This window comes from Mercenaria mercenaria, chromosome 18, assembly GCF_021730395.1.
Source record: "Mercenaria mercenaria strain notata chromosome 18, MADL_Memer_1, whole genome shotgun sequence".
Classification (NCBI taxonomy): domain Eukaryota; kingdom Metazoa; phylum Mollusca; class Bivalvia; order Venerida; family Veneridae; genus Mercenaria; species Mercenaria mercenaria.
This window is the reverse complement of record NC_069378.1, coordinates 8,648,814-8,676,478: the sequence shown is the minus strand read 5'-3', so window position 1 is coordinate 8,676,478 and position 27,665 is coordinate 8,648,814. Positions and strand designations below refer to the sequence as shown.

At 35.5% G+C, this 27,665-nt stretch overlaps 1 protein-coding gene across 3 annotated transcripts in view; it reads left to right on the top strand.

The window, feature by feature from the left end:
- LOC123538618 (zinc finger protein 85-like) overlaps window positions 1–27,665 on the top strand; it is a 108,703-nt gene that overhangs the window by 16,608 nt on the left and 64,430 nt on the right. For 2 of the 3 annotated variants that reach the window (XM_045322839.2, XM_045322838.2), the window contains exon 2: window positions 18,302–18,407. In XM_045322839.2, coding sequence (XP_045178774.2) covers window positions 18,384–18,407 — 24 coding nt within the window. In that variant the 5' untranslated portion in view covers window positions 18,302–18,383. Of the gene's footprint in view, window positions 1–13,344; window positions 13,706–18,301; window positions 18,408–27,665 lie in introns of those variants that run through there. The other variant, XM_053530152.1, reaches the window with a different exon arrangement.

Sequence of the window (27,665 nt, the reverse complement as noted above, 5' to 3'; positions counted from 1 at the left end):
GCAGGACTCGGGCCAGGAGTACACAGCATGTACGCCGCAGGAGTACACAGCATGTATGCCGCAGGGGTAGTACACCGCAGGCTCATTTGCATGTGAAAAGTGTATGTGCCGCGTACATGCTGCGTACTATTTCCCGCATACTAAATTCCTCCAGCGTACATCCTGTGTACTATGTAGTCCACAGCATGTACGCAGCAAGTAGTACGCGGCAGAGCTCATTTGCATGTCAAAAGTGTACTACAAACATACTATCGGTGTATGTGCGGTGTATATCCTGCATACTATTTAAAGCCCTTGATTTCAGTACACATCATGTACGCATCATATACGCTGTATGTACACAGCAGGCCTTTTTCTTCTGTAAGGAAAGGAAATCAAACAAAATGTTGGAAAAACCAACTTGTTTTTATTTTTAGTAACATGACCTTCTGCAGCCTCGGCAAAAATTAAATACAAGATTTTGCTGATGAAATGTATGATTTGTATGCAAAAACCTCTCAATATGCATAAAAACATAAATATTAATTGAATAAAGTACCCATAACATGTTTGACAGGTAGTTCCATTATTAAAATCAATCATCATATTTTTGCGACCCAGTTTTTTCACTCAACATACACCCACTTTTGCCTTTTCTACTACAGGGTTAGACACTAACTTATTTGAACAGGGTGCACAAAGGAATCTGTACCTTTTAAATGTTGGGGTCCTACAGGTTTTGGGATCCCTCTTAATATGATATATGAAAAAATCACAACAAATGTCAAAACAAGTCAAGAATTCTTATTTCAAGTTTATAGCATATAGATGCTTTACATGCATGCAATCTTTAAGCATGTTAAGCATCTGTTAACTGTTGATTTTTTATTATTCAGGACCAGCACTAACTTTCCACCTTAGGTACATACATATTTTAACTGCTTATTAGCAAAATATCTTACAATATTTTTCAAACAGAAATTAATCTTTATTTTTATTTATCATTGACCAAAAAAAACAGGTATCCTGACAGCACACCATCTTTTACAAGTTGGTGTTCCTCCTCAAAATTTGGGATCCTTGGGCCCCCCGGGACACTGTTAGTGTCTAACCCTGCTACAGTCCATAAAATAAACAAACGTGTTTGTAAACTTGGACGGATCCAAACGGAAGGGGAAGAAGCATTTTACAGAAATATTTCAATGGCAAAATACAATACATACCATAGCTCTGACCAACCTATAAACCGGGCAAGTCTATTTTATAAGTACATCAACACGGCTGACCTATTTAAATGAGCTGTATTTGGGAAATTTCAGTTATATTTTTGTAAAAACAAACTGTAAACAAAAGTTTAAAGATGACAAAATTTAATGAAGAGTTACTGTATTTTTTGGCAATATTGGAAAACAATATGCTGGAAAAAATAAATTCTCAAAATTTCACAAGGGGATAATGTCTACCAGTAAAATTTGAAACTAAAGATTTAAATTAATAAATATCAATTAGAAACTCACTTGATTTGTTGATTTATTTTCCCAACCAATTTTGACAGTTTACCATGTCAAATATTTCCAATATGACCAGGGGCCCTTTTCCCAAAACCCCCAGAAAAAGCCCTGGCATAACTCTTCATAGGGAGGTTCAATTAAAAACAAATATACACCATTGTCTTTGTCTCAGTGATACCTTTCACATGATATAATATAACACTTCCATTTTTACTTCATGGTTCATACAGAATATCAGAGACAAAATTCAAGTACTTTTCAAGGACTTTTCAAGGACTTTTTACAATTTTTCAAGCACTATTTTTTTTCAAAACCACGACATAATCTGAACAACTTTTATTATGTAATGCAAAAATAAAACAACCATTACTTGTCATACCATTGAAAATGACGTAATTCGATTATTAGATTGATGTGATTCACTATTTTGCTGAGGTTTATCGCTTTTCTTGTGATTTTTTAGCGCACCCCTACTAATGATACCTCAAAATTTTGTCAAACGACGTACAAATACACTTCGTTCTGTCTGCTCTATAGGGCTTCAGCCACTTTTATATTCGTCTTTTGTCTCCCGCTTACTTGAGTAAACATGTTTCTTTTTCTTACTCATTTTAATTCACTGGAAACACTCGCAAATAGTTAAAAATTGCGAGTTATTATTCCTCGTACTTTTTTAACGGAAACGGAAACATGCAAACGGTGATACAGTAGAAATAGCACTCTGTAAATATCGATAAAGTGTGGCCGTAGACCACTATAATAGCATACGAGTCAGTGTTCCCACTCAGATTTTTTTTCAGGGGTAAACTTACCCCCTGGGTACAAAAACTGGGGGTAAAACACAATTTTTGGGGGTACGAAATTTGCCGTGAAGCCAAACGCCGAAAGCTTCGACTGCGACATTCTTGCAGACGAGACAGTTCCCGGGGACCCGGATGCAGATTGGTAACCGTTTAATAAGTGTACATTCATTTACCAATGCGTTAAAAGATACAACTCGTCTACATTTTTTGACGTCAGAGAGCTGTAAGCCAATCGATTCGCAGATGACGCACTGCGGCAGTATTTCCCAGGTTTATTTTTGTACACATAGCGTGGGATTCCAGCTTAGCGGATTCGTCCCCGGCAGTTTCGAATTTGGAAATCAGACCCCCAGAATGCAGATGTGAAACACGGGGTCACAATGACCCTCATTTTCAAAAGTCAAGGGAAAACACTGATTACATTTTTGTTTAAATAACTTGATCCTTGATATAAGTCTGAATATAAATATATAACAATAGGAAATTTCTACATCATTAAGGGGACGCATACCTTGAAATTAGAAAAAAGTGGGTGGGGTATTATAAAATTTATCTGCAAAAAAGTACAAGGTTTTGGTAAATGAAATGAATACTGTTTCAACTGTTATAAGTACACAAAGGATTGCTCACTAAAATAAAAATGAGAAAAACTGAAACAAGAAAGTTATTGTTGAATTACATAAGACTTCTTGTGTACATTCAAAGTCAACAATTAAGACTTTTTGGTGCGAAAATAATAGTGCTTCACTTTGTTCAAACATTTATCAATGTCCTACAGATTCTAATTTAAAGAAAGAATGTGAAATAAGTTCACTGTCTTGCTTTTCATTTCGCATATGTGAGCTAAAACACATTATTTAGTTTGTTTACAAAGTAGTGCATAAGAAAAGATACGGTGGTCAAGGAATGCCACATTACAAAACTAAAAGAGTATATTCCCCTTAATTACATTAAACATTTATCGTTACAGAAGTCTAGTGGCTTACAATAAAGGCCTAGAAATGTTGCCATTATTAATTTTTAACTTGGTATTCATGAACTACAATGCACTTAAATATCAAAACACATTCAACAAACTTTTGAATTGTATTGTCTTAAAAATCCCTAAAATAAGGTATGAAATTTGGTTGAGAGGTCCAATCAATGTGTATATGTGCAAAAGCAACATTCTAATCTTGTTCACAAAAGTTACTAATAAACAGCAGGAATGTCAATGATCAAAACTGGACGAATATACAGTTATCCTCACTTTAATGTCATTTATAATTTGTCCTTGAATTCTCCACCATACTTTTCATAATTCTGTTTGCAAGAGTTGCACGAGAATGCTGTCATTCACGTAAAAAAACGGGGTCAAATAAGTTGTAAATGCAATATCATCTAAACGTAATTAATGGATTATTCAGTTCAAGATAAACGTTATCTCATAACGTAACGAACATGTATAATGTTGTAACAACAACTTAAGTAGCAGTCGGTTTATAAGTGACTTTATTGATTCATTTTGTGTTTTGTTACTGTTGTCAAAAAGTATAACGGAAGTGTCTCACAACTGAAGCGGAAACCAGTTTGATGCGCAAAGTAGTCCACTGTAAGTAATATTATTTGACAAATGTCCACAGAAATTAATAATTTTCTAATATTAAAGACGAATATCTGAATAAGATTCATTATTTGATAAGAAATTATAATCATCGACATGTTTTTTTAAAAATCGTACACATGCTGACACCTAAGTTGTCTCCCGTTGTTTATTAGAGTTACCTTCCGTCCGGCGCAGTAATACATTTGCAGTGAATCGCCGAGAAGTCATGGGAAAATTAAAAACCATGTAAACAAACTAAAATTAACCACCTTTTCAAGATGAATTTCAAATGATCGACATTATGCATTTAACCCGCCTGACCTGTGTAGCATCTTAGATATCTGTTCTAAGGTATTCATTGTGTAAAATGTCATGTTATGCCCTTGCAATGCTAATCCCACTCTGATTTTTTTGTTTACATTTTTTATCAATGACAAATATGGCGTCCATCCCGAGATGAACAGACGTGGCGTTAAATTTTTACATATTTAAGCAAACCTGGTGTGTTAGAAAGAAAATCTCATCCCATCAACATTATTTGGAACACTGTTATTGTAAAAAACCTGTTTTTTCCTTATACAAAAGCTTAATATTTTGTGTTGAATGTACTTTCACAAAGACCTCTGTTTTCCTATTACATTCATAGTACCACATCCTTATCCACAAAATACTGAATATTACAGGTGTCCATCACGGCTAAAACAAGATCAGATAGGGAATTTATGTTGCAATTTTGCCAAAAAAATAAAGTTTTTCAAATCCTCATTTTTTCAGCCCATGTCATGGTCTAATATACCAGGGACCAAATACCAAAACCTTTTTGACTAGGACTGTCTGTTATAAAATTTACAAGGCAGCAATTATATGAGGGTAGCAGAGTCACGGACACTACAAACACAAGGCATAACAATGTGTAATTTATGGAAAACACTGAAGTAAAGATTCATTTTGACTGTAACTTGCTTAAACAAGTACAATTTAGCAAGTTTCACTCAAAAACCACTCGATAGAAGACATCATTGTGTTAATATTTGCATAAGAAGTATGATTATAATAACACAAATTGTTTATTAAACTTTTCAAATTCTTTTATTTTAACAGAACAGCTGACAATGATAGGAAAACTACTTCAGTTCACTAACAAGACATTGTGCTTTTATGCAAAACAGATGCTCAGGACTAAAAGTTTATGAGTTTTGAAAATAAAATGGTTTATTAAGACGTTTTAAAATGTCTACGGACACTACAAAACATGTTACATGATTTGATGATGATTCCAACAATGCTGTTGCAATATACAGAGAAAGTTATGTAATGACTGACTAAAGTAAGGTTTACACAATCATAAAAATACAGCTGATGTGAATGTTTCTTTTTTATGGTTACATATTTCCGAAGCCTGAGTCAAAATTTTTTTCTCATGGTGTTTCTTAAGTAGAAAATGTATATCTAACCTCTATCCTGGCATAAAATGTATAAAGATTTTGCATAAAAAGCACAATCTTGTAGCCACAAACAAATGCTTAACATTTTAAACATTTTAAATATCATTAACTTGTCTTAAAGAATCACTGTTATAACATCTACGGACACTACAGAAATTCATACTGTGTCTAAACCTTAGTTTCACCATCATTTTAACCTTTTTGTTACAATTTAATTTAGAAAATTGACTTTCAAACAGCCATACTTAGAAAATAACAGTAGAAAACTATTGAATTATTCACAGCTATGAAATCTTTTGTTGAAAATGTCCATTAAGAATAAAAATATTAGCTATTTGAGACAAAAACTTGTATTCCAAACAGTTTGTACTAACAAATTAACTTATCAACACAACAAAAAACCTACCTCAATCAACCTTGAACAAACAGCAAACAATTTGAAAAAGAATAACACATGTGACAGTTCGATGAACCAATATAGTGGTGCATTCTACGGACACTACATACTAGTGCATGAGTATTTACCAGACTGTAATAACAGTAACACAAGTTTAAGCTTCCAGTGAACTATGATATGTTTTGAATACACTTAGAAACAAAATATTTTAATAGGAAAATTTGAAAAAAAATACAGAAAATTTGATACAAAATTGTATTCTGATGTGGTTTTGCTGGTTACCTTCAAACACACACAATATCACACAGTCACACACATAGACAGACAGACAGACAGAAAGACAGACAGAGAGAAAGAAACACAGGTACATACAACGCTAAAATAAGTCTTAACAGTTTTTGTCCTGAATTCGACACTTTTTAGGCATAGCAGTTTACTCAGAATTGATAGCTTACGAGATTTTTAAATAAGGTAATAATCATATCTAACCAATAAAATATAAATACCTTAAAACACATCAATCAATTTTATTCAGAAAATCGATCGGTATTATTTCCTGGTCAGTTTTTGTTAGGGTCAGATACCGCCAAAATAGAGCATAAACCAGTGGGTGTTTACCCTCTTTAACCACTGATGTAAGCTGGTATCTCAGTAACCACTTGTGGGAATGGATTGAAACTTCACACACTTATTTACTGTGATAAACTGACTTACACTGCTCAAGTTCCATAACTCTATTTTGCTTTTTTACAAAATTATGCCCCTTTTTTGACTTAGAATTTTTTGGTTAAGGTTTTGTATGTAAGCTGGTATCTCAGTACTCACTTATGGGAATGGATTGAAACTTCACACACTTGTTCACTGTCATGATCTGACATGCACAAAGCAGGTCCCATAACTTTATTTTGCTTTTTTACAAAATTATGCCCCTTTTTCAACATAGAAATTTTTGGTTAAGTTTTTGTATGTAAGCTGGTGTCTCAGTATCCACTAATGGGAAAGGATTGAAACTTCACACACTGGTTCACTGTCATGATATGACATGCAGTGCAAAGAGTCAATAAATCAACTTCACATTTTACAAAATTATGCCCCTTTTTCTACATAGGAGTTTTGGGTTAAATTCTTATATGTAAGCTGGTATGTCAGTACCCACTAATGGGAATGGATTGAAACTTCATACACTTGTCCACTGTCATGAGCTGATAAGCACTATGCAGGTTCCATAACCCTATTTTACTTTTTTACTAAATTATGCCCCTTTTTCGACTTTCGTATTCATTCAAGTGACAAGGCTGTTGAATAGTCGAGCGTTGCTGTCCTCCGACAGCTCTTGTTTAAGAAATAATTTATAGTAAAAGAGTTTTTTAACACTATGCACGATGGGCGGTTATACGTCGGGCGTAATAATTTAACGAGGGCGCAGTCCTAGTGCAATTATTTGTACGACATATTACCACCCGAATTATTTCGATTCTAATATGCCTTTAATCTAAAATAGTAGATAAAATATAGTAGCACTCTTTCATGTTTGCAACAAAAACATTAACGTCACCGCACGATAACGTGACGTTATTCTAGCGTTTAGTGTTTTAACAGAAAATAGCATATGAGAATATTTCTTGCGCAACGTTATGTCTGTTCCGTATTTTTTATTTCAATCAAGAACTATACTAGAGGGAAATATCTATCAGGGCTTTATCTAACTTCGGTTTATTCCTAAATCTTCTCTGTTGTTCTCTTTTTTGACGTCTTAGTTCATTGCACAGTACTGGATCAGTCTGTTTTGCTATTCTCTGCATTTCCCTTTCCCCTTTTTTCCTCATCTGTCCTTAAGTTTCATCTTTTTGTATTTTGCACTGTCACTTTTAACTTTTGCCCTGTATCTACGCATAATTTTGGCCTTCTTACTCTCAGGCACATAATTCTTTTCATTCTCTTCATTGTTACCTTTTGTAATGTTTCTTTTTGGCCTAATTTTGTTATAATTTCCCTTTTATAATGTTAATTTTTCAAAAAGCTGTAAAACACTAAGTATATTAGAGATTGTATACATATCGTGCATTCTTGTAGTGTCCGTAGATCAAGTGACAATATAAAAAATCGCTCTGTTAAGAGATCAAGTGTGGTTAAATGTACATTATAGTTTGCTGATTCATATTGGATAGTTATACTGTATGTAAATAACGCAATCTGGCTAAAGTACACTTAGTGAAACTCGTTTTATAGCTTGCTAAAGTTCATTTTCACTTGAAAAGATAGACAAAAACATATTTTTCTAAAATACGCTGAAAGATGAAAGTTTTATCTCTTTGGAATCAGTATATCCTTATAAAAACATCAATAATATCCCAAGCTCATTGATTATGTACTGGTTTTAAGAAAATTATCTACAGTTAAATTATTGATCTACGGACACTACGGTCTACGGACAAATTTCTGTTGCTTCCCAACAAATAACCAGCCGCAGAAGCAGAAAGATGTTTAGTTCTACTAATTCTCTGAGACAGTCTCAAATAGAAAATAATACAAAATAGTAAATATTATTTGTGGGTCTTACAATTTACATATTGCAAACATTGATCTACGGACACTACGAAAAAGTCATGTTACCAAATTATGACTCAATTTTTTTCATTTGGACCTGAAGCAAAATCTTTATATTCAGAGTGGTATATGATTATCAGCAACAGCACACACAACCATACTGTATCTGGCATATCACTGTTGCCTTTGTAATAGGGTGATGGAGACAGACCTTCAAAAACCAAAAAAACATAACGAAGGCCTGTTTTCGTATTTTTTTTATTAAAACTTAATTCCTTCACTGATAAAGAAATAATTTGACTTTCTTTAATTTGAAATGCCACATTTTAAGTCTGTTATTGCCAGTTCACATTAATGTAATACTACTTTGATCACTTGCTTGCTAAAATTTGCCATTTTTTATTTGCAACACCATAACGATGAAAAAACACCATTTTTCGACCATATTATCTATTACAGTGTGTAAGAAATCGCAGGAAAGTATGTAATGTTATAGATCTTAAGAAAGCCCGAAACCTGTACTTTTACATGCACAAAGTACTTATTCCCTATCTGTCAACAGTAAGGAATGCCATCACCATAACATGGGCCCATTTCATTTTCCCTATCTGATCTTGTTTTAGCCGATCAGTATTATATCAGTTTAGGAATATGTTTTTTATTTTCCCACCATCGATTTCTTGAATATGCACCCCTTCCGCATTGCTGTATGAACTGTGAATGTAGCAATATGCGTCCCCTTAAAACATCCCAATTAATAAATCAATCATGTCAAACTTTTCAGGTGTCAAGCAGGTTTCTATTACCGGCTTAGAAGATAAACGGGAAATCACAGCATTGTTGACATGTACATGTATGAAAACTACAAACTTTCGCGTTTTCATGATAGCTGACTGGTTCACGGCTAAAAAAAACTTCGCGGATCACATCAACTGCGAAAGTCGCTAACTTAAATAGCGCGAAACCTTTTCTAGGTTTACAGTAATATTTCCTTTATATATACTGGTATGTAAGTTGTCTTGATCAAGTTGCTAAGTTATGAAAAGAACAATTATAATTCAAATACAAAAGTCAAACACAGCCAAGTATGAAGTAAATAATTAACTATACTACATGAATATTTTAACTTCAGTTAAAATACAAAAAGTAAATTCAACTTACAAAACTTTGATACTGTATGTTAGTCTTTTATTTCAGTATATTTTACTCTAAGAGATTGCATGTTGTCATTTTAGCTCCAATTTTCAAATAGACAGGAAGTTATTACTGGGCATGCGCCAAAGAGATCACATGATTGTCTAATCTATAACCAGAGTTGCTAGAAAAATCTGTTTTCTTGCTGTGTATATGAAGTGTACTTCTGAAAATTTCAATCACTGTGCCGAGTACATGTTGTGTACTACTGTCTCCTGCGTACATGCTGTGTACTCTGTGAAATAGTATGCAGCATGCGGTGTATGTAAAACATACTTCTCTGGCGTACTACTGAGTTCGCGGCATGTACGCAGAAAGTACACATTATGTATGCCGCAGATGCTTGCTTCTGTAAGGGTAGTCTTTTACATGTTTTGTGTTCATAAACAATTCACCAGCTGATCTTAAATTGAATGGTCATTGGGAATTTTCGTGCCGTTTTGGCCAAAATTGGGGAAAATTGCAATATTTAAAACAAGAAATATTAAAATGTATGAACATTGTCAAGTTTTTTAAATGAATCTGACACTTGGCATGACCATTCAATTTAAGATCAGCTACACTTGTTAAAAGTCAGTATCCCGGATTTTCATGTTTTTGAAATAATCAACAATACTTGTTATTTGTGCTGGTGAAAGCAACTGGTGAATTGTTTATGAACACAAAACATGTAAAAGACTACCCTTACAGAAGCAAGCATCTGCGGCATACATAATGTGTACTTTCTGCGTACATGCCGCGAACTCAGTAGTACGCCAGAGAAGTATGTTTTACATACACCGCATGCTGCATACTATTTCACAGAGTACACAGCATGTACGCAGGAGACAGTAGTACACAACATGTACCCGGCACAGTGATTGAAATTTTCAGAAGTACACTTCATATACACAGCAAGAAAACAGATTTTTCTAGCAACTCTGGTTATAGATTAGACAATCATGTGATCTCTTTGGCGCATGCCCAGTAATAACTTCCTGTCTATTTGAAAATTGGAGCTAAAATGACAACATGCAATCTCTTAGAGTAAAATATACTGAAATAAAAGACTAACATACAGTATCAAAGTTTTGTAAGTTGAATTTACTTTTTGTATTTTAACTGAAGTTAAAATATTCATGTAGTATAGTTAATTATTTACTTCATACTTGGCTGTGTTTGACTTTTATATTTGAATTATAATTGTTCTTTTCATAACTTAGCAACTTGATCAAGACAACTTACATACCAGTATATATAAAGGAAATATTACTGTAAACCTAGAAAAGGTTTCGCGCTATTTAAGTTAGCGACTTTCGCAGTTGATGTGATCCGCGAAGTTTTTTTTAGCCGTGAACCAGTCAGCTATCATGAAAACGCGAAAGTTTGTAGTTTTCATACATGTACATGTCAACAATGCTGTGATTTCCCGTTTATCTTCTAAGCCGGTAATAGAAACCTGCTTGACACCTGAAAAGTTTGACATGATTGATTTATTAATTGGGATGTTTTAAGGGGACGCATATTGCTACATTCACAGTTCATACAGCAATGCGGAAGGGGTGCATATTCAAGAAATCGATGGTGGGAAAATAAAAAACATATTCCTAAACTGATATAATACTGATGGACACCTGTAATATTCAGTATTTTGTGGATAAGGATGTGGTACTATGAATGTAATAGGAAAACAGAGGTCTTTGTGAAAGTACATTCAACACAAAATATTAAGCTTTTGTATAAGGAAAAAACAGGTTTTTTACAATAACAGTGTTCCAAATAATGTTGATGGGATGAGATTTTCTTTCTAACACACCAGGTTTGCTTAAACATGTAAAAATTTAACGCCACGTCTGTTCATCTCGGGATGGACGCCATATTTGTCATTGATAAAAAATGTAAACAAAAAAATCAGAGTGGGATTAGCATTGCAAGGGCATAACATGACATTTTACACAATGAATACCTTAGAACAGATATCTAAGATGCTACACAGGTCAGGCGGGTTAAATGCATAATGTCGATCATTTGAAATTCATCTTGAAAAGGTGGTTAATTTTAGTTTGTTTACATGGTTTTTAATTTTCCCATGACTTCTCGGCGATTCACTGCAAATGTATTACTGCGCCGGACGGAAGGTAACTCTAATAAACAACGGGAGACAACCTAGTTGTCAGCATGTGTACGATTTTTAAAAAAACATGTCGATGATTATAATTTCTTATCAAATAATGAATCTTATTCAGATATTCGTCTTTAATATTAGAAAATTATTAATTTCTGTGGACATTTGTCAAATAATATTACTTACAGTGGACTACTTTGCGCATCAAACTGGTTTCCGCTTCAGTTGTGAGACACTTCCGTTATACTTTTTGACAACAGTAACAAAACACAAAATGAATCAATAAAGTCACTTATAAACCGACTGCTACTTAAATCAGTGTAAGTAAAGTTGTTGTTACAACATTATACATGTTCGTTACGTTATGAGATAACGTTTATCTTGAACTGAATAATCCATTAATTACGTTTAGATGATATTGCATTTACAACTTATTTGACCCCGTTTTTTTACGTGAATGACAGCATTCTCGTGCAACTCTTGCAAACAGAATTATGAAAAGTATGGTGGAGAATTCAAGGACAAATTATAAATGACATTAAAGTGAGGATAACTGTATATTCGTCCAGTTTTGATCATTGACATTCCTGCTGTTTATTAGTAACTTTTGTGAACAAGATTAGAATGTTGCTTTTGCACATATACACATTGATTGGACCTCTCAACCAAATTTCATACCTTATTTTAGGGATTTTTAAGACAATACAATTCAAAAGTTTGTTGAATGTGTTTTGATATTTAAGTGCATTGTAGTTCATGAATACCAAGTTAAAAATTAATAATGGCAACATTTCTAGGCCTTTATTGTAAGCCACTAGACTTCTGTAACGATAAATGTTTAATGTATTAAGGGGAATATACTCTTTTAGTTTTGTAATGTGGCATTCCTTGACCACCGTATCTTTTCTTATGCACTACTTTGTAAACAAACTAAATAATGTGTTTTAGCTCACATATGCGAAATGAAAAGCAAGACAGTGAACTTATTTCACATTCTTTCTTTAAATTAGAATCTGTAGGACATTGATAAATGTTTGGACAAAGTGAAGCACTATTATTTTCGCACCAAAAAGTCTTAATTGTTGACTTTGAATGTACACAAGAAGTCTTATGTAATTCAACAATAACTTTCTTGTTTCAGTTTTTCTCATTTTTATTTTAGTGAGCAATCCTTTGTGTACTTATAACAGTTGAAACAGTATTCATTTCATTTACCAAAACCTTGTACTTTTTTGCAGATAAATTTTATAATACCCCACCCACTTTTTTCTAATTTCAAAGTATGCCTCCCCTTAATGATGTAGAAATTTCCTATTGTTATATATTTATATTCAGACTTATATCAAGGATCAAGTTATTTAAACAAAAATGTAATCAGTGTTTTCCCTTGACTTTTGAAAATGAGGGTCATTGTGACCCCGTGTTTCACATCTGCATTCTGGGGGTCTGATTTCCAAATTTTGGGGGTCATACAGATATACTAAAATTAGTATTTTGAATAAAACTTTGTTTTACTTATACTAGTTATTATACAGATTGAAGTCTTTCCTCATATTTGTCACTGAATAAAATGATAAAAACAGCTGATGTTTGACTTTTATTTATATATGTGCTAAAATAGGTTTTAGTACATTTTACCAGGCAGTGTTATAGTAGAAACAGGCGATCTGAACCACTGGGTCCTATTGTACTTGCTGCCAACGATGTCATAAACATTGTCAGCTTGCTTTGCTTTTGAGCCATTGTTTTAGTAAACAGCAGACTGGTACTACTGGTAGTAGTAGCGAGCAGCGATAACAACTGTTACAAAGTGTTAATCAGTCAAAATATCAGACTGGGTATTAAATTTGTGAAATGTGAATTGACGCAAATATAGAAAATTGGTGACACAGTTTGCATATAATTACGAAACTGAAAGTACATTTTCAGAAAATCGCTCTTTGTAAACAAAATTGGCCTGATTTAGATTTTCAAGAAATTGCGTCCACTGTGACGCACAGAATTTATTTTTACGGGTCATTTGTCAGAAAAGTGTGACTATGACGCAGGATTTGTGCGTCGGGGAAAACCCTGTGTAATACAAACAAATACATCGTCTATGGGACAATATGCAAACATTTTATTTTAGCGAAAAAAAAAGGTAATTATGTGAAACACTGACAATAGTAAAATATTTGTTTGAGCCTGTTATCTTAATCACATTGGCTATGTTACCATAGACAAACAATACATTTTATTGTTAAAACACTGTTACCTTGCTCAGCCATGGTCCAGTTATCGCAGGGAATAATGCTTATGTTTGTTTGATCAAAACTGATCACAAAAAGTCATATATCGAGGGTTCAACGCAATAAGGGCGTATCTACATACAGGGATCACTTTTGGCAGATACTATTATGAGATTAATTCCCATTTGCCTTGAATCAATGAGATTTTTGACAAAATGAATGGGATTTTTTCTTTTTATAATGGGATTTTACATCGTCGGACAGCTTTTATTACACAGAAAAACAAACATCTGTTTATTTGTAAGAACAATTATCTTGTAAATAAACAAAACATATCCTTTCAGAGACACCTTTTACAACTCAAAAATTCAGTGCCAGGAATTGCTGATACGTTGATGAAAGTTGTAACCAAGTCTTGGGTCCACATGCATTTTTCCCCTAATGATTTTACTTCAAAGCTGCTTTGTCAAAGTTGAAGTTCAGTTATGTTTTAATCTTTCTGGACTTGATGCACTTCCATTAGGTCAAAACAATTTTAAAGTCAAACTTATTTATGACCCTACCCTCAACCATTTCGTTTGGAACTTCGGGCGTTCAGCGTTTTTTATGAAGGGACTTCACCGGAGGTTTCTCCACCATCTTGTTATTCTCATCGCTATTCATCCGCGCGAATGGAGGCAGAAAGTTTGTCCTTCCAAATGCTTAAATTTCTGTTTCAATGGTATTTTGAAACATCGCGAAAACAGATTATTTTTGTCTGGTACTCATAATCATCGGACGCTCTATGGAGATAAAAGCGAAATTCAAGCGCCTAAATGAACGTCATACGAAAATTAAGTAATGGCAAGACAGCATTTCAGCGAAAAGTTGCAATTTCGGCAAAAGATGTACGGCCACGCGGATGCGATTTTTAAGCGCGTTTGAGCAAAATTTATGCGATTTTCACCAAAATAATGCGAGAATATCGCGAAATTGCGACCAAAAGTGATCCCTGTACATATAATTATTATATGTAGATACGCTCTTATTGCGTTGAACCCTCGATATACATATTGGTATGCTTTCTTGTACTACTATACAGCGATTTGTGATTACAAACGGTATATTGTGGAACGTGAATTTCACTCACAATCACAAAGTAGGGTAGACTGAAAATGTGTTAAGGATAAGTGAGCAATTACAAGTTTGTTCCCTATTTATGTGCAGCCTCACCTGTAATTTTACCTGCGGTTGTTTGTTATGTGCTTAAGCTATTAAGTTTTAGCGTATTTTGCGACAGGCGTATACCGCGAATCTTTGTAGCCGCTAAATCGTCTATCGTAATAAAAACGCGAAATATAGTGTTCGCGAACGTTTCTAGGTTTACAGTATATATATATATATATATATATATATGTATTATAATTTAGGTTTTAATTTTAAATGTAACAAACTTGCCACAGCAAAACTTATTCTATATTAATTAGTAATTCAACTTCTCTTTCAATTATAGTAATCAATAAACATTTTTTTCTTTTACATTTTGATTTGGCTTAAAAACTTAAGTTCATTACTTTACTTAAAATACATTGCATTCCATTGCCTAAATGTCTTTGCACAAAGTTATACTGACTGAATGTGTAAAGAATATCAATGCAAAAATACCAGAAAAGAATACATTGCACCTTGTTCACAGCATGTACACCGGAGAGCCTATTTGCATGTGAAAAGTGTATGTGCCGCGTACATGCTGTGTACTATTTCTCCGGTGTACTTCCCGTGTACTAAATTTCTACGGTGTACTTCCTGCGTACTATATATTCACAGCATGTATGCGGCAGGTAGTACGCAGCAGAGCTCATTTGCATGTCAAAAGTGTACTACAAACTTACTACTGATGTATATGCGGTGTATATCCTGCATACTATTTCAAGTCCAAGAATTTAGTACACATCATGTACGCGACAAGTACGCCACATATACGCAGCAAGAGTACACGGCAGGCCCTTTTCTTTGGTAAGGGTAGTAATTATCGTACAGGACAGTAATAGACAGCTGGATCGTTGGTAAAATGTTGTTAATGTTTATCAAATATTTCTACGTTTTGAAGATATACTCCTAAACCTTAAATACATACCGCTTTTGACAAGATTTTCAATAGTTGTACAGGGATATACAGTGATCTGCTGAGGGGACAAATGTCCCCTTGGTATGAAAAATGTGGGGACATTTTCAAAATCTTGGGGACAACAACTTTTGATCATATATGTCAATGATATAAATCAGTAACATTATTAGAATTGAAGTATCAATTGTAGTCCAATAATTGGTACTTATTAAATCAACCCTCCTGAAATTTGGAGTCACTTTACTTTTGGGCTTCATCCGAATTTTCTGCACACTTTGGGGTTTAATTTTGTGATGATATTTAGTATTTGAGATGACAGGGCAGTCAACGGATTTGTTTCCATTTCACCTGCCAAGACATGGGTGGAGAACGGTAAGCAACAGTGGGTGGAAAACGGTATACAACATCGAGGTTTCTGTAGTCTATGGAGCTGTTTATGAAGCGACATAAAGTAATAGGCAGTAAATCATTAGAATGAACAGCATTCCCATTCACGCAAAAATCCGCGTAATTCACGCATAAAAAGTCACTTGCACGCAAGTTTTAAAATTTCACGGGTACAATGCACGCGTAAAAAATCTGACAGAAAATACATTGTTCGTCGATAAAGAGCCGAAATTCAAGTAACCAGACATTATTTTTGATCCGTACACGCAAATTACTGCAATACACACTGTTGACAATTTGCTACATGTCAAGACGAGTTGAATTTACATGCCGATAGCATAATTTAAGCTCCGCCTACTCCAGGTACTTGTGAGATTTTCGCGAGAACTGTGACAGCGAATCAAATAATTTGTAAAACTAGACGTGATAGTATTAAGCCAATCAACGACGCAGTTGCATCTTTGACACTTTCTGATAATTGTCAACATGTGCGAGTGCAAAAACAACGATTTTGGACGTTTTTTCAACAAGTTGTTGAATAATTAAATGGTCAGCTGGCGTCCACTACACAATTATTAAATTTTGGTCTCCATTGTAAAAGAAAGACTCGTAAGCTGCTTGTTTATTAATATTTACAAAATGACCGGTTGCGGACTGACATTCATCAGGCAATTTTTCATTTTTATTCAGAGTCCGATACTGTTCATGCTAAATAAGTATTACCCACTGAGTTTTTATTTTATAACATTTTTTTTTGTTGCTATAATGTTGCAGCAAGATATAGCAGCAAAAAAATTCAGCGGGTGATACTTATCAGCGTCTGCTTGAGGTGTTTACTGAGTTAGAAATGATGTTCATAAATATTTCTATTTTTCAACCAGAAGTCTCTCCACTTTTCTAAAAAGAGAAGTGACTTTTAGCTGTATCCCAGTGGTGCATGTGTAAAACAAACCACTGTCATTAACACAGGCTGAATAAAAGTGTCACTTCCCATATACTTCCTTATTATTTTGTTTCAGTTGGAACATTTTTTTCAATTTGTATGGTTTGTACCCAACTTTTTTATCATGTACCCACATTTTCTAAAGTATGTGGGTACATGTACCCACTTTTCATAAAGTCAGTGGGAATGCTGCTGAACCTTTTTCTTATCTGCAAATACAGATACGTAGCTTAAAATTGTTCATTTTCTCTTTGCTGGCAAGTCACATGACATTTTTGCGGGAAACTCTTCAATTGGGATGCGAAAGAAATGTGAACGCTTCATACTCAGTTCCGGTCATCCACACGCACATTTGTTCCCAAAATTATTGTAACACGGCAATCGGCGCTTCTAGACCAAATTTTTGAGCAACAGTCATAATTTTTAAGCGAATTCTTGCGTTATCACGGCCTCGGCAGATCACTGGATATAAATTAGCAGGGGCCCAGTAGCCCATGGCCCCTAGATTTTCGGCTGAGTCTCTATATTGTTTGAAAAAATTTCCATATACCTAATATTAAACATTTATTTTTGACAGTCTGGGCCCATAAATAAAAATTAGAATTCACAGCTAGTTTATATCCCTGTTGTATAGTTGAAAAGTTATGTGATTATAAGAGATAAAGTATTAAGTCGCTTTCAATTATGAAACGGCAAGGTTAACTAGATGCAGGTTGTCCCAAAGCTTGTACGGAGAAGTGAAATTTAACCAGAATTTACTATATGACTATCATACAGACAAGTACAAAATAGCAAATGACAAAAAGGGACAAGCAAATAAAAATAAGATTAATCAGTTTGCCACCACTGAGCAGTAAACTGCTTCTGTTTCAAATTTCATAAATACCTGGTATATCAGTACAGATGAAATTAAGGGACTTTGTCAGAAGCTCAAATTTTCCCTTGTCCACAGACAAGTTATTACCAAATTCATTTGTCTGGACCTGCAAATGTACAACTTGGGCAGCTTGAACAATTGATATTGCCAGCCTTCAGAATTTTCTTAATATTTCTTATTTGGTATAATTTCAGATCTAATCCTAAGTACCTAGAAGTTACAAGCACTTTACAAGGACTTGAATACTGTCAAGTCAGGAAGACTACCATTTACAAAATGGCAAGAGGGGGACCTTCCTTGGTAGGTGAAAATAATTATTTTGCAACTAGTAGGGGTTTCTATCCATTCTCAATATAAATCAAATTCCTGTATTATACTGGTAGGTTTGATTATGTCTCCCCCATAGGTGAGAGACACGTATTGTTTTTGCCTTTGCCGTCTTGTCTGTCCGCATTAAGCTGTGAACATGTGAATACCAGTAGGCCACAAACAGTATACAAAGACAGACTTACTGTTCAGATGATTAGGCAGTTGTGGAAGACATGCGCTTTTCTGAAAAGCACGTCTGTGTCTTTTTATACGCCCGTTTGAAAAACTGGACGTATTATGGGAACGCCCCTGGCGGGCGGGCGGCGTCCACAGACTTTGTCCAGAGCATATCTTCTACATGCATGAAGGGATTTTGATGAAACTTGGCACAGTTGTTCATCATCATGAGACGGAGTGTCATGCGCAAGAACCAGGTCCCTAGGTCTAAGGTCAAGGTCACACTTAGAGGTCAAAGGTCAAATTCAAGAATGACTGTCCGGAGCATATCTTCTTCATGCATGGAGGGATTTTGATGAAAGTTGGCACAATTGTTCATCATCATGAGACGGAGTGTCATGTGCAAGAACCAGGTCCCTAGGTCTAAGGTCAAGGTCACACTTAGAGGTCAAAGGATACAAGAATGAAAACTTTGTCCGGAGCATTTCTTCTTCATGCATAGAGGGATTTTGATATAACTTGGCACAAATGTTCACCACCACGAGACGAAGTGTCAAGCGCAAGAACCAGGTCCCTAGGTCTAAGGTCAAGGTCACACTTAGAGGCCAAAGGTCAGATACAAGAATGACTTTTTCCGAAGCATTTCTTCTTCATGCATGGAGGGATTTTGATGTAACTTGGCACAAATATACACCATCATGAGAGGAAGTGTCATGCGCAGTTCCTTTCTTTAGAATTACTTCCCTTTGTTGTTACTATAAATAGCTTATATTGTAACTTCTTCATTACTAGTCGTAGGGAAAAATCGAGACCACTTTTCTGTAGTACAACATGCATGCTACATCCAATTTTGAGGTGTATTTTGACGGATCTCTACCTGGTAAAGATTTTTGTGTGGACTTAAAATTTTTTTTTTAATTTTTTTTTTAAAGATTAACTTCCCTTAGTTGTTACTATAAATAACTTATATTGTAACTTTTTGATAATTGACCGTAGGGAAAAACCAAGACCACTCTTCTGTGGTACAACATAGATGTTACTTTCAAATTTTAGGTGTATTTTAAGGTCTCTACCTTGTAAGGAGTTTTTTTGTGGACTTAGAAAAACAAAAGACTTACAATCATTACTAAACAACCACAAAATTAAAATTCATTTGCAATACAGCTGCTAGAGTAAAGACAGTGATTTTTTTGCGCCGATTTGACTCCGAAATTCGGCGTCTTCCCAATTGACAAATATGGTCAAAATTCCCCAAAAATGCTTAAAAATTCCCCAAAACGAGATGATTTTTCCCAATTAGATTGATTTCTTGTGAAAGTTGAACTAAAACGATGCAAATAATCATAAAAATTCCGACTCTAATTATGGTTTATTCGCAGAATTTTGTTGCCAACTCGAAGCGCGTTGTTTACATAAAACGGGTCACGGCATAGTACGGCGTTTAGTATGACTTTCATCACGGTCGCTAAACGCTTTTTCCTGCGCCAAAATGAGTTGGAAAAGAATTGTTAGAAAATTAACCTGAATTATCGAAAAATGTCGCATAATTCCAAATATTATAATAAGAAAATAAAACTTAAGCACGCCATCGGTACTCCGGACATTCGAACATCTTTTGGTAAAGTTAAAGAGAAATTAAATTCAAATCAAACGTCAGAAAAGCAAAGTGATCTGTCCAAGAAATCTGAGTCCCCACAAAATGACCCTCAAAAATCAACAGAAGCTCATGGTGACCCTAAGCTATCTGAGCCATCAGATCCTGTGACATCAGAAAATAACCTGTCAGCTGTACTGTCTGTTCAACCTCAGTGCATATTTGAATGAAATAAATTTACCTTAAAATAAAACTTTTCAAAATGATTTCTTTATTAAGGTTTGTTAATTTTTCCCAATTTTGAAGTTTATCGCGCTAAAAATTCCCAACTGAAACAGCATGGGCTGTTGCCAAAAAAAGTAAAAAAATCACTGAAAGAAATTTGCTGTGATGGGCGTATATTGTGACATTCTGGCAGTCTTGTTTATAATGGTTTTGTAACTCATGATTCGAAAGAGAGAGTATCTAACATACCGTCTGCAAAACTTACAAAGTCATCTGAATGCATTACTAATTAAAAGATATATTTTATTTTTTAAAAATTCAATAAAAAAAAAGTGCCATGAAAATTGTCTTATAATTTTGTGTGTACATTTTAATTTAGATTTAACTGAAATGCAGTGTAGAAAGACATTTGAAACCTGTGAGATTCTTCAACAGTATGATGAATTGTATAATATAAACATACGATAACTCTTGTGCTTGGCAGTTTTGGCTATAATATTATGATGATGTTAGTGACTTTAGATAAAAGTCTGTGGAATTTGCATTTATAACAGTATAGCTTGACCCCTGAACAGCTCATGATAATCTCGACTCTTAAAATCTGATATTGGCCCTTGAAAATTTAGACTGAACTTAGTGAAGAGTTTCATAACCTACCAAACTCCCTTTATTATTAGTCTGGTCCCTTGCATAACTCTTGTGCTTGACAGTTTTGGTTATATGATGATGTTAGTGACTTTAGATAAAAGTCTGTGGAATTTGCATTTATAACTATATAGCTTGACCCCTGAACAGCTCATGATAATCTTGACTCTTAAAATCTGATACTGGCCCTTGAAAATTTAGACTGAACTTAGTGAAGAGTTTCATAACCTACCAAACTCCCTTTATTATTAGTCTGGTCCCTTGCAAGACACACCCAAGTTGCATAATGACATCTGGTGTCTGAAGGCTTCGGGACTGAGGAAAGACTTGTCCATAGGCCATATTAATCCCCCGCCGTGGCGGAGGGATTATAGGAATGGTCTGCGTCCGTCCGTCCTTCCGTCCGTAACAAATTCGTGTCCGGTCCATATCTCCTAAACCCCTTGAAGGATTTTCATGAAACTTGGGTCAAATGATCACCTCATCAAGACGATGTGCAGAACCCATGAGTCAGCCTTGTCGGTTCAAGGTCAAGGTCACAACTCAAGGTCAAAGGTTTGAGCCTGCCATTTTGTGTCCGCTCTATATCTCCTAAACCCCTTGAAGGAATTTTATAAAACTTGGGTCAAATGATCATCTCATCAAGACGATGTGCAGAACCCATGAGTCAGCCATGCCGGCTCAAGGTCAAGGTCACAACTCAAGGTCAAAGGTTTGAGCCTTCCATTTTGTGTCCGCTCTATATCTCTTAAACCCCTTGAAGGAATTTTATAAAACTTGGGTCAAATGATCACCTCATCAAGACAATGTGCAGAACCCATGAGTCAGTCATGCCGGCTCAAGGTCAAGGTCACAACTTAGGGTCAAAGGTTTGAACCTTCCATTTTGTGTCCGCTCTATATCTCCTAAACCCCTTGAAGGATTTTCATCAAACTTGGGTCAAACGATCACCTCATCAAGGCGATGTGCAGAACTTGTGAGTCAGCCATGTCAGCTCAAGGTCAAGGTCACAACTGAAGGTCAAAGGTTTGAGCCTTCCATTGCGTGTCCACTCTATATCTCCTAAACCCCTTGAAGGAATTTTATAAAACCTGGGTCAAATGATTACCTCATCAAGACGATGTGCAGAAATTATGAGTCAGCCATGTCAGCTCAAGGTCAAGGTCACAACTGAAGGTCAAAGGTTTGAGCCTTCCATTTCGTGTCCACTCTATATCTCCTAAACCCCTTGAAGGAATTTTATAAAACCTGGGTCAAATGATTACCTCATCAAGACGATGTGCAGAAATTATGAGTCAACCATGCCAGCTCAAGGTCAAGGTCACAACTAAGGGTCGAAGGTTTGAGCCTTCCATTTGGTGTCCACTCTGTATCTCCTTAACCCCTTGAAGGATTTTCATCAAACTTTGGTCAAATGATCACCTCATCAAGAACTCATGAGTCAGCCATGTCAACTCAAGGTCAAGGTCACAACTGAAGGTCAAAGGTTTCAGCTCTGTATCTCCTAAACCCCTTGAAGGATTTTCATGAAACTTTGGTCAAATGATCACCTCATCAAGACGTTGTGCAGAATTCATGAGTCAGCCGTGTCAGTTCAAGGTCAAGGTCACAGCTAAAATCAAAGGTTTTACCCTTTCACTATCCATAGCAGTGGCGGGGGATTTAGCTGTCTTTCAGACTGCCTTGTTCTATATACAGGATAACCTACCAGGCAGTTTGTTGAATTGTACTTGAATGTTTTGTTAGTGTTTGCCAGTTGGAGATTTTTCTTTGTTTGATGGAACCCATATTTTCCCTCTTCGGACCCATAGATTTGAAAGTTGAGTACCCGAGGACTTTTTTTTTCTCTAAAATTATCACTGCCAGTCAAGGAGTTAGATCCCACAATTCTAGGAACGCGCGTATCATTGGATGCATTGTTCTGACTAATTAATCCCCCGCCGTGGCGGAGGGATTATAGGAATGGTCTGCGTCCGTCCTTCCGTCCGTCCGTCCTTCCGTACTTCCGTCCTTCCGTCCGTAACAAATTCGTGTCCGGTCCATATCTCCTAAACCCCTTGAAGGATTTTCATGAAACTTGGGTCAAATGATCACCTCATCAAGATGATGTGCAGAACCCATGAGTCAGCCTTGTCGGTTCAAGGTCAAGGTCACAACTCAAGGTCAAAGGTTTGAGCCTGCCATTTTGTGTCCGCTCTATATCTCCTAAACCCCTTGAAGGAATTTTATAAAACTTGGGTCAAATGATCACCTCATCAAGACGATGTGCAGAACCCATGAGTCAGCCATGCCGGCTCAAGGTCAAGGTCAAAACTCAAGGTCGAAGGTTTGAGCCTTCCATTTATTGTCCGCTCTATATCTCTTAAACCCCTTGAAGGAATTTCATCAAACTTGGGTCAAACGATCACCTCATCAAGGCGATGTGCAGAACTTGTGAGTCAGCCATGTCAGCTCAAGGTCAAGGTCACAACTGAAGGTCAAAGGTTTGAGCCTTCCATTGCGTGTCCACTCTATATCTCCTAAACCCCTTGAAGGAATTTTATAAAACCTGGGTCAAATGATTACCTCATCAAGACGATGTGCAGAAATTATGAGTCAGCCATGTCAGCTCAAGGTCAAGGTCACAACTGAAGGTCAAAGGTTTGAGCCTTCCATTTCGTGTCCACTCTATATCTCCTAAACCCCTTGAAGGAATTTTATAAAACCTGGGTCAAATGATTACCTCATCAAGACGATGTGCAGAAATTATGAGTCAACCATGCCAGCTCAAGGTCAAGGTCACAACTAAGGGTCGAAGGTTTGAGCCTTCCATTTGGTGTCCACTCTGTATCTCCTTAACCCCTTGAAGGATTTTCATCAAACTTTGGTCAAATGATCACCTCATCAAGAACTCATGAGACAGCCATGTCAACTCAAGGTCAAGGTCACAACTGAAGGTCAAAGGTTTCAGCTCTGTATCTCCTAAACCCCTTGAAGGATTTTCATGAAACTTTTGTCAAATGATCACCTCATCAAGACGTTGTGCAGAATTCATGAGTCAGCCGTGTCAGTTCAAGGTCAAGGTCACAGCTAAAATCAAAGGTTTTACCCTTTCACTATCCATAGCAGTGGCGGGGGATTTAGCTGTCTTTCAGACTGCCTTGTTGTGGATGGTAATTGATTTTTGTACGCGTTCAGTTTTTCTACCGATAGCATGGGAACCAGATGGGAATTCCCAGAAATTCCAAGGTCACCTTGCTCTTTCAATGCCAACATTAATGTGACTGTGTGTTTTGAGCGAACAATAGACTACATTTAAACGAACTTTATGGGGGGAAAGGCTGCGATGATATAGATCTAGAAAATGAATATTAAAACTTAATGTCTGAAATCTGTTTTAATTGGTATGTGGAAATAAATTTAAGGGATGTAATTTGTGTAATGCTGTCTAAGATTCAGATATCGAATTTGATCTGGTAAACTATCATCCTGTCCTGTAAAAAAAATCATATTTATCAGACCGACTGCCCTGTGAATTTTCAGGGTCTTTTGTGACATCTGTGTAAATACCCAAATTAAGTGAGGATGTTTCACACAGTACGCACCGATTGATGACGTTTAACATTATAACTACTGGTATGCGCATAAGCAATATTAGATGGGAAAACCATATTTTGCATTACACATGCTTACATAGAAAAAAATAGTTGAACAAATTGCGACTAATTTTGATAAATTGCAGTTTGAAATTTTTTGTACTCACAAAATTTTGCAATTGCAAAAAAAACAACTGTTAAATTCTAACCCTGCATTTGATGAATATTAGGATATTTCAATTACTTGAAACAAAAGGCAAGTTTGAAAAAAGCATGTAGCTTCAGAATTAATTTGTTTTTAAGCTTGCATTGCTAATGAATTTTGTACTTGTCAATGCAAGTCTTTGAAAACTTTAACACAATAGTCACACTGGATAACCGGCTATCCTGACGCCCGCTGGAAATGTAACCCAGCTGTAAATCGGTAGGTCAAATTTTTCATTTATTTCTATTAAAACGAAGCCAATTCTTGCAAATCAACTTAACAATTTTGTCAAGGAATGACCATGGCTTACATTTACAATTTCTGGGCCAGAAACGATCGCTATGTTTTGAGATATTCACTAACAATTTCTTCAGTTTGAAAACAATCAAGCAAAAATCCAAAGTTTTGCGCAAATTGTTTCGTTTATAAACAACCTGTGAAAACTTTTATCATCTGGTTTAACAGATGTGTCCTTTCGGAACACCTGTGTGAAGTTTCCGGGTTCTGCGTTATTCTTGAAAAAGTTTATTAGCCGTTAAATAGGCATGGTCGAGACAAAAAGACTGTCGAAAACGGCCGCTGTATTTGAAATAGGCAGTCGTTGAAGTCAACTGTCGGCTATCGAGAATACAGCTGTATAAAAGTAAAACAGCTGTCTTCTAGACATGTTATATGCCCCGTTGTATCTCTTCTTTATGTATATTTTGTATCTGTTTAGTCTGTCTGTGTTTTTGCGATTTCTTTCATCTTTCATTTGTGTAAAATGTGTATACTTGCAGTCAGTAAACAGTTTGTATATACTTACGTATGGTTCTTATTGCCATGTCGAGTAATTCTGGTTGATTTCATTATCATTGTTTAGTGGTTTAGAGTCTAGAAGTTGCTTTGTTTCCTTTCGTCCGTCCGTCCGCCCGCAGTGTCTTGTCCGGGCTCTGATTCTACATGCATGGACTGATTTTTAAGTATTTATTTTTAACTTCAAACATGTGTTACCGATGATACAAGTATTGGTGAAGCCCATTCACCTCCAATGTCAGTACAACAAAAATATCTTCAACACAAAGCTATAAATAAGTATTTTGCGTCAAGCTGGCAATTCCTACATGCATAGACAAAATTTGTGTCGTATAGTAGAACTTTTATTTTCATGCGGTAAGATCGTATACAAGCAAAGCAGACTTCAGATTTACCTTGTTATATGTTAATTAAAGCTACATGTGGCTATCATGTTAAGAAATAACTGATTAAAAGTCATATGACATTTTGCAATGTTCTGCTTATTTAGATTTGAAACAATCGTTTTCAGTCGTTTGCCTCTATACATCAACAACTTGCAATTTTAGACCATGGATAAGCTGGTATTTGTTGAAAAGGTATTTATGAATAAAACAAAATGGCAGATTTACATTAGGAGCAATTAAATAATTATGTATGAGCAAATAAGATTATACACCGATCAAGCACCGCACTAAGAACACTTTTCAAAACAAGAACGGGCACTTGAGATTCGTTAAAGATACTGAATTCTTTAAACAAAATTCAAAGGACTGACGACCAGAAGCAATCATTTGCACTTGCAAAACCCGAGGTGAAATTACTTTCTGTAGTAGCCCGGAGGCACCTGTAGTGGTTTTCCTCCACCATCAAAAGCTGGCAAAATAGCAATATGTACTATATTGCTTCGGTGTAACTGCAAAAAATATATGGTTGGCTTTCACATTGCGGAAAAATGGCAAGAACGCGTGAACTAGGTTAAAATTCAGCCCAGGTGTGAAGGAATATAGTCCTAAAGCCTCTTGAAATAAAAGTGCCATTTAAAAAAAATAATAAAGTTTCCGTCAAATCACTGCCAGTAATACTTTTTACATACAAAAGTATTCAAAACCATCGGAGTTAATGGATAGTCTGTAAATGTTAACATCCGAGTTCAACGACAGCACTAGCGGCCATTTTCGACAGTCTTTTGTTTCTCGACCATGCCTATTTAACGGCTAATATACTTTTCAGGAATAACGTAGAACCCGGAAACTTTACACAGGTGTTCCGAAAGGACACATCTGTTAAACCAGATGATAAAAGTTTTCACAGGTTGTTCATAAACAAAACAATTTGCGCAAAACTTTGGATTTTTGCTCGACTTTTTCAAACTGAAGAAATTGTTAGCGAATATCTCAAAACATAACGATCGTATTTGGCCCAGAAATTGTAAATGTAAGCCATGGTCATTCCTTGACAAAACTGTCAAGTTGATTTGCAAGAATTGGCTTCGTTTTAATAGAAATAAATGAAAACCTTTACCTACCGATTTACAGCTGGGTTACGTTTCCAGCGGACGTCAGGATAGCCGGTTATCCAGTGTGATAGTGCTTATGTTCATATCATTCCAAAGGCAAAGTGTGTTTATTTAATGAATACCTGTGCTGATATAATGCTATCGTGGTTGGTTAACTTGGATTGAAAATCAAAGTTTAAAAATACTTCCACTGAAAATCTGACGTGTATCAAGAACTCGGTGAACACAAATAAGTGTAAAAGATCAGTTTGTAAAGTTCCGAACAAATCATTTAGTTGGTCAAAATCTGATTAACCACCTTTAAAACAGGTATTTTTTCAGGCCTAAACACTTGAAACACAAGGAATTTTGTTCAGTGTATTTACTACTGATTCTTATATTTTCTCTATAAAGTTTCATTACTGACTAATTTTCCAAATTTTGCTAAAGCACTGCATTCCCTGCCCCCCTCAAGGTCCAATTCCCAAAGAAGCCAGAAAAATAAGCCATGGCTCTGAAAAACTGAACTTTGACAGGGTTCTTTAAGAATATACAT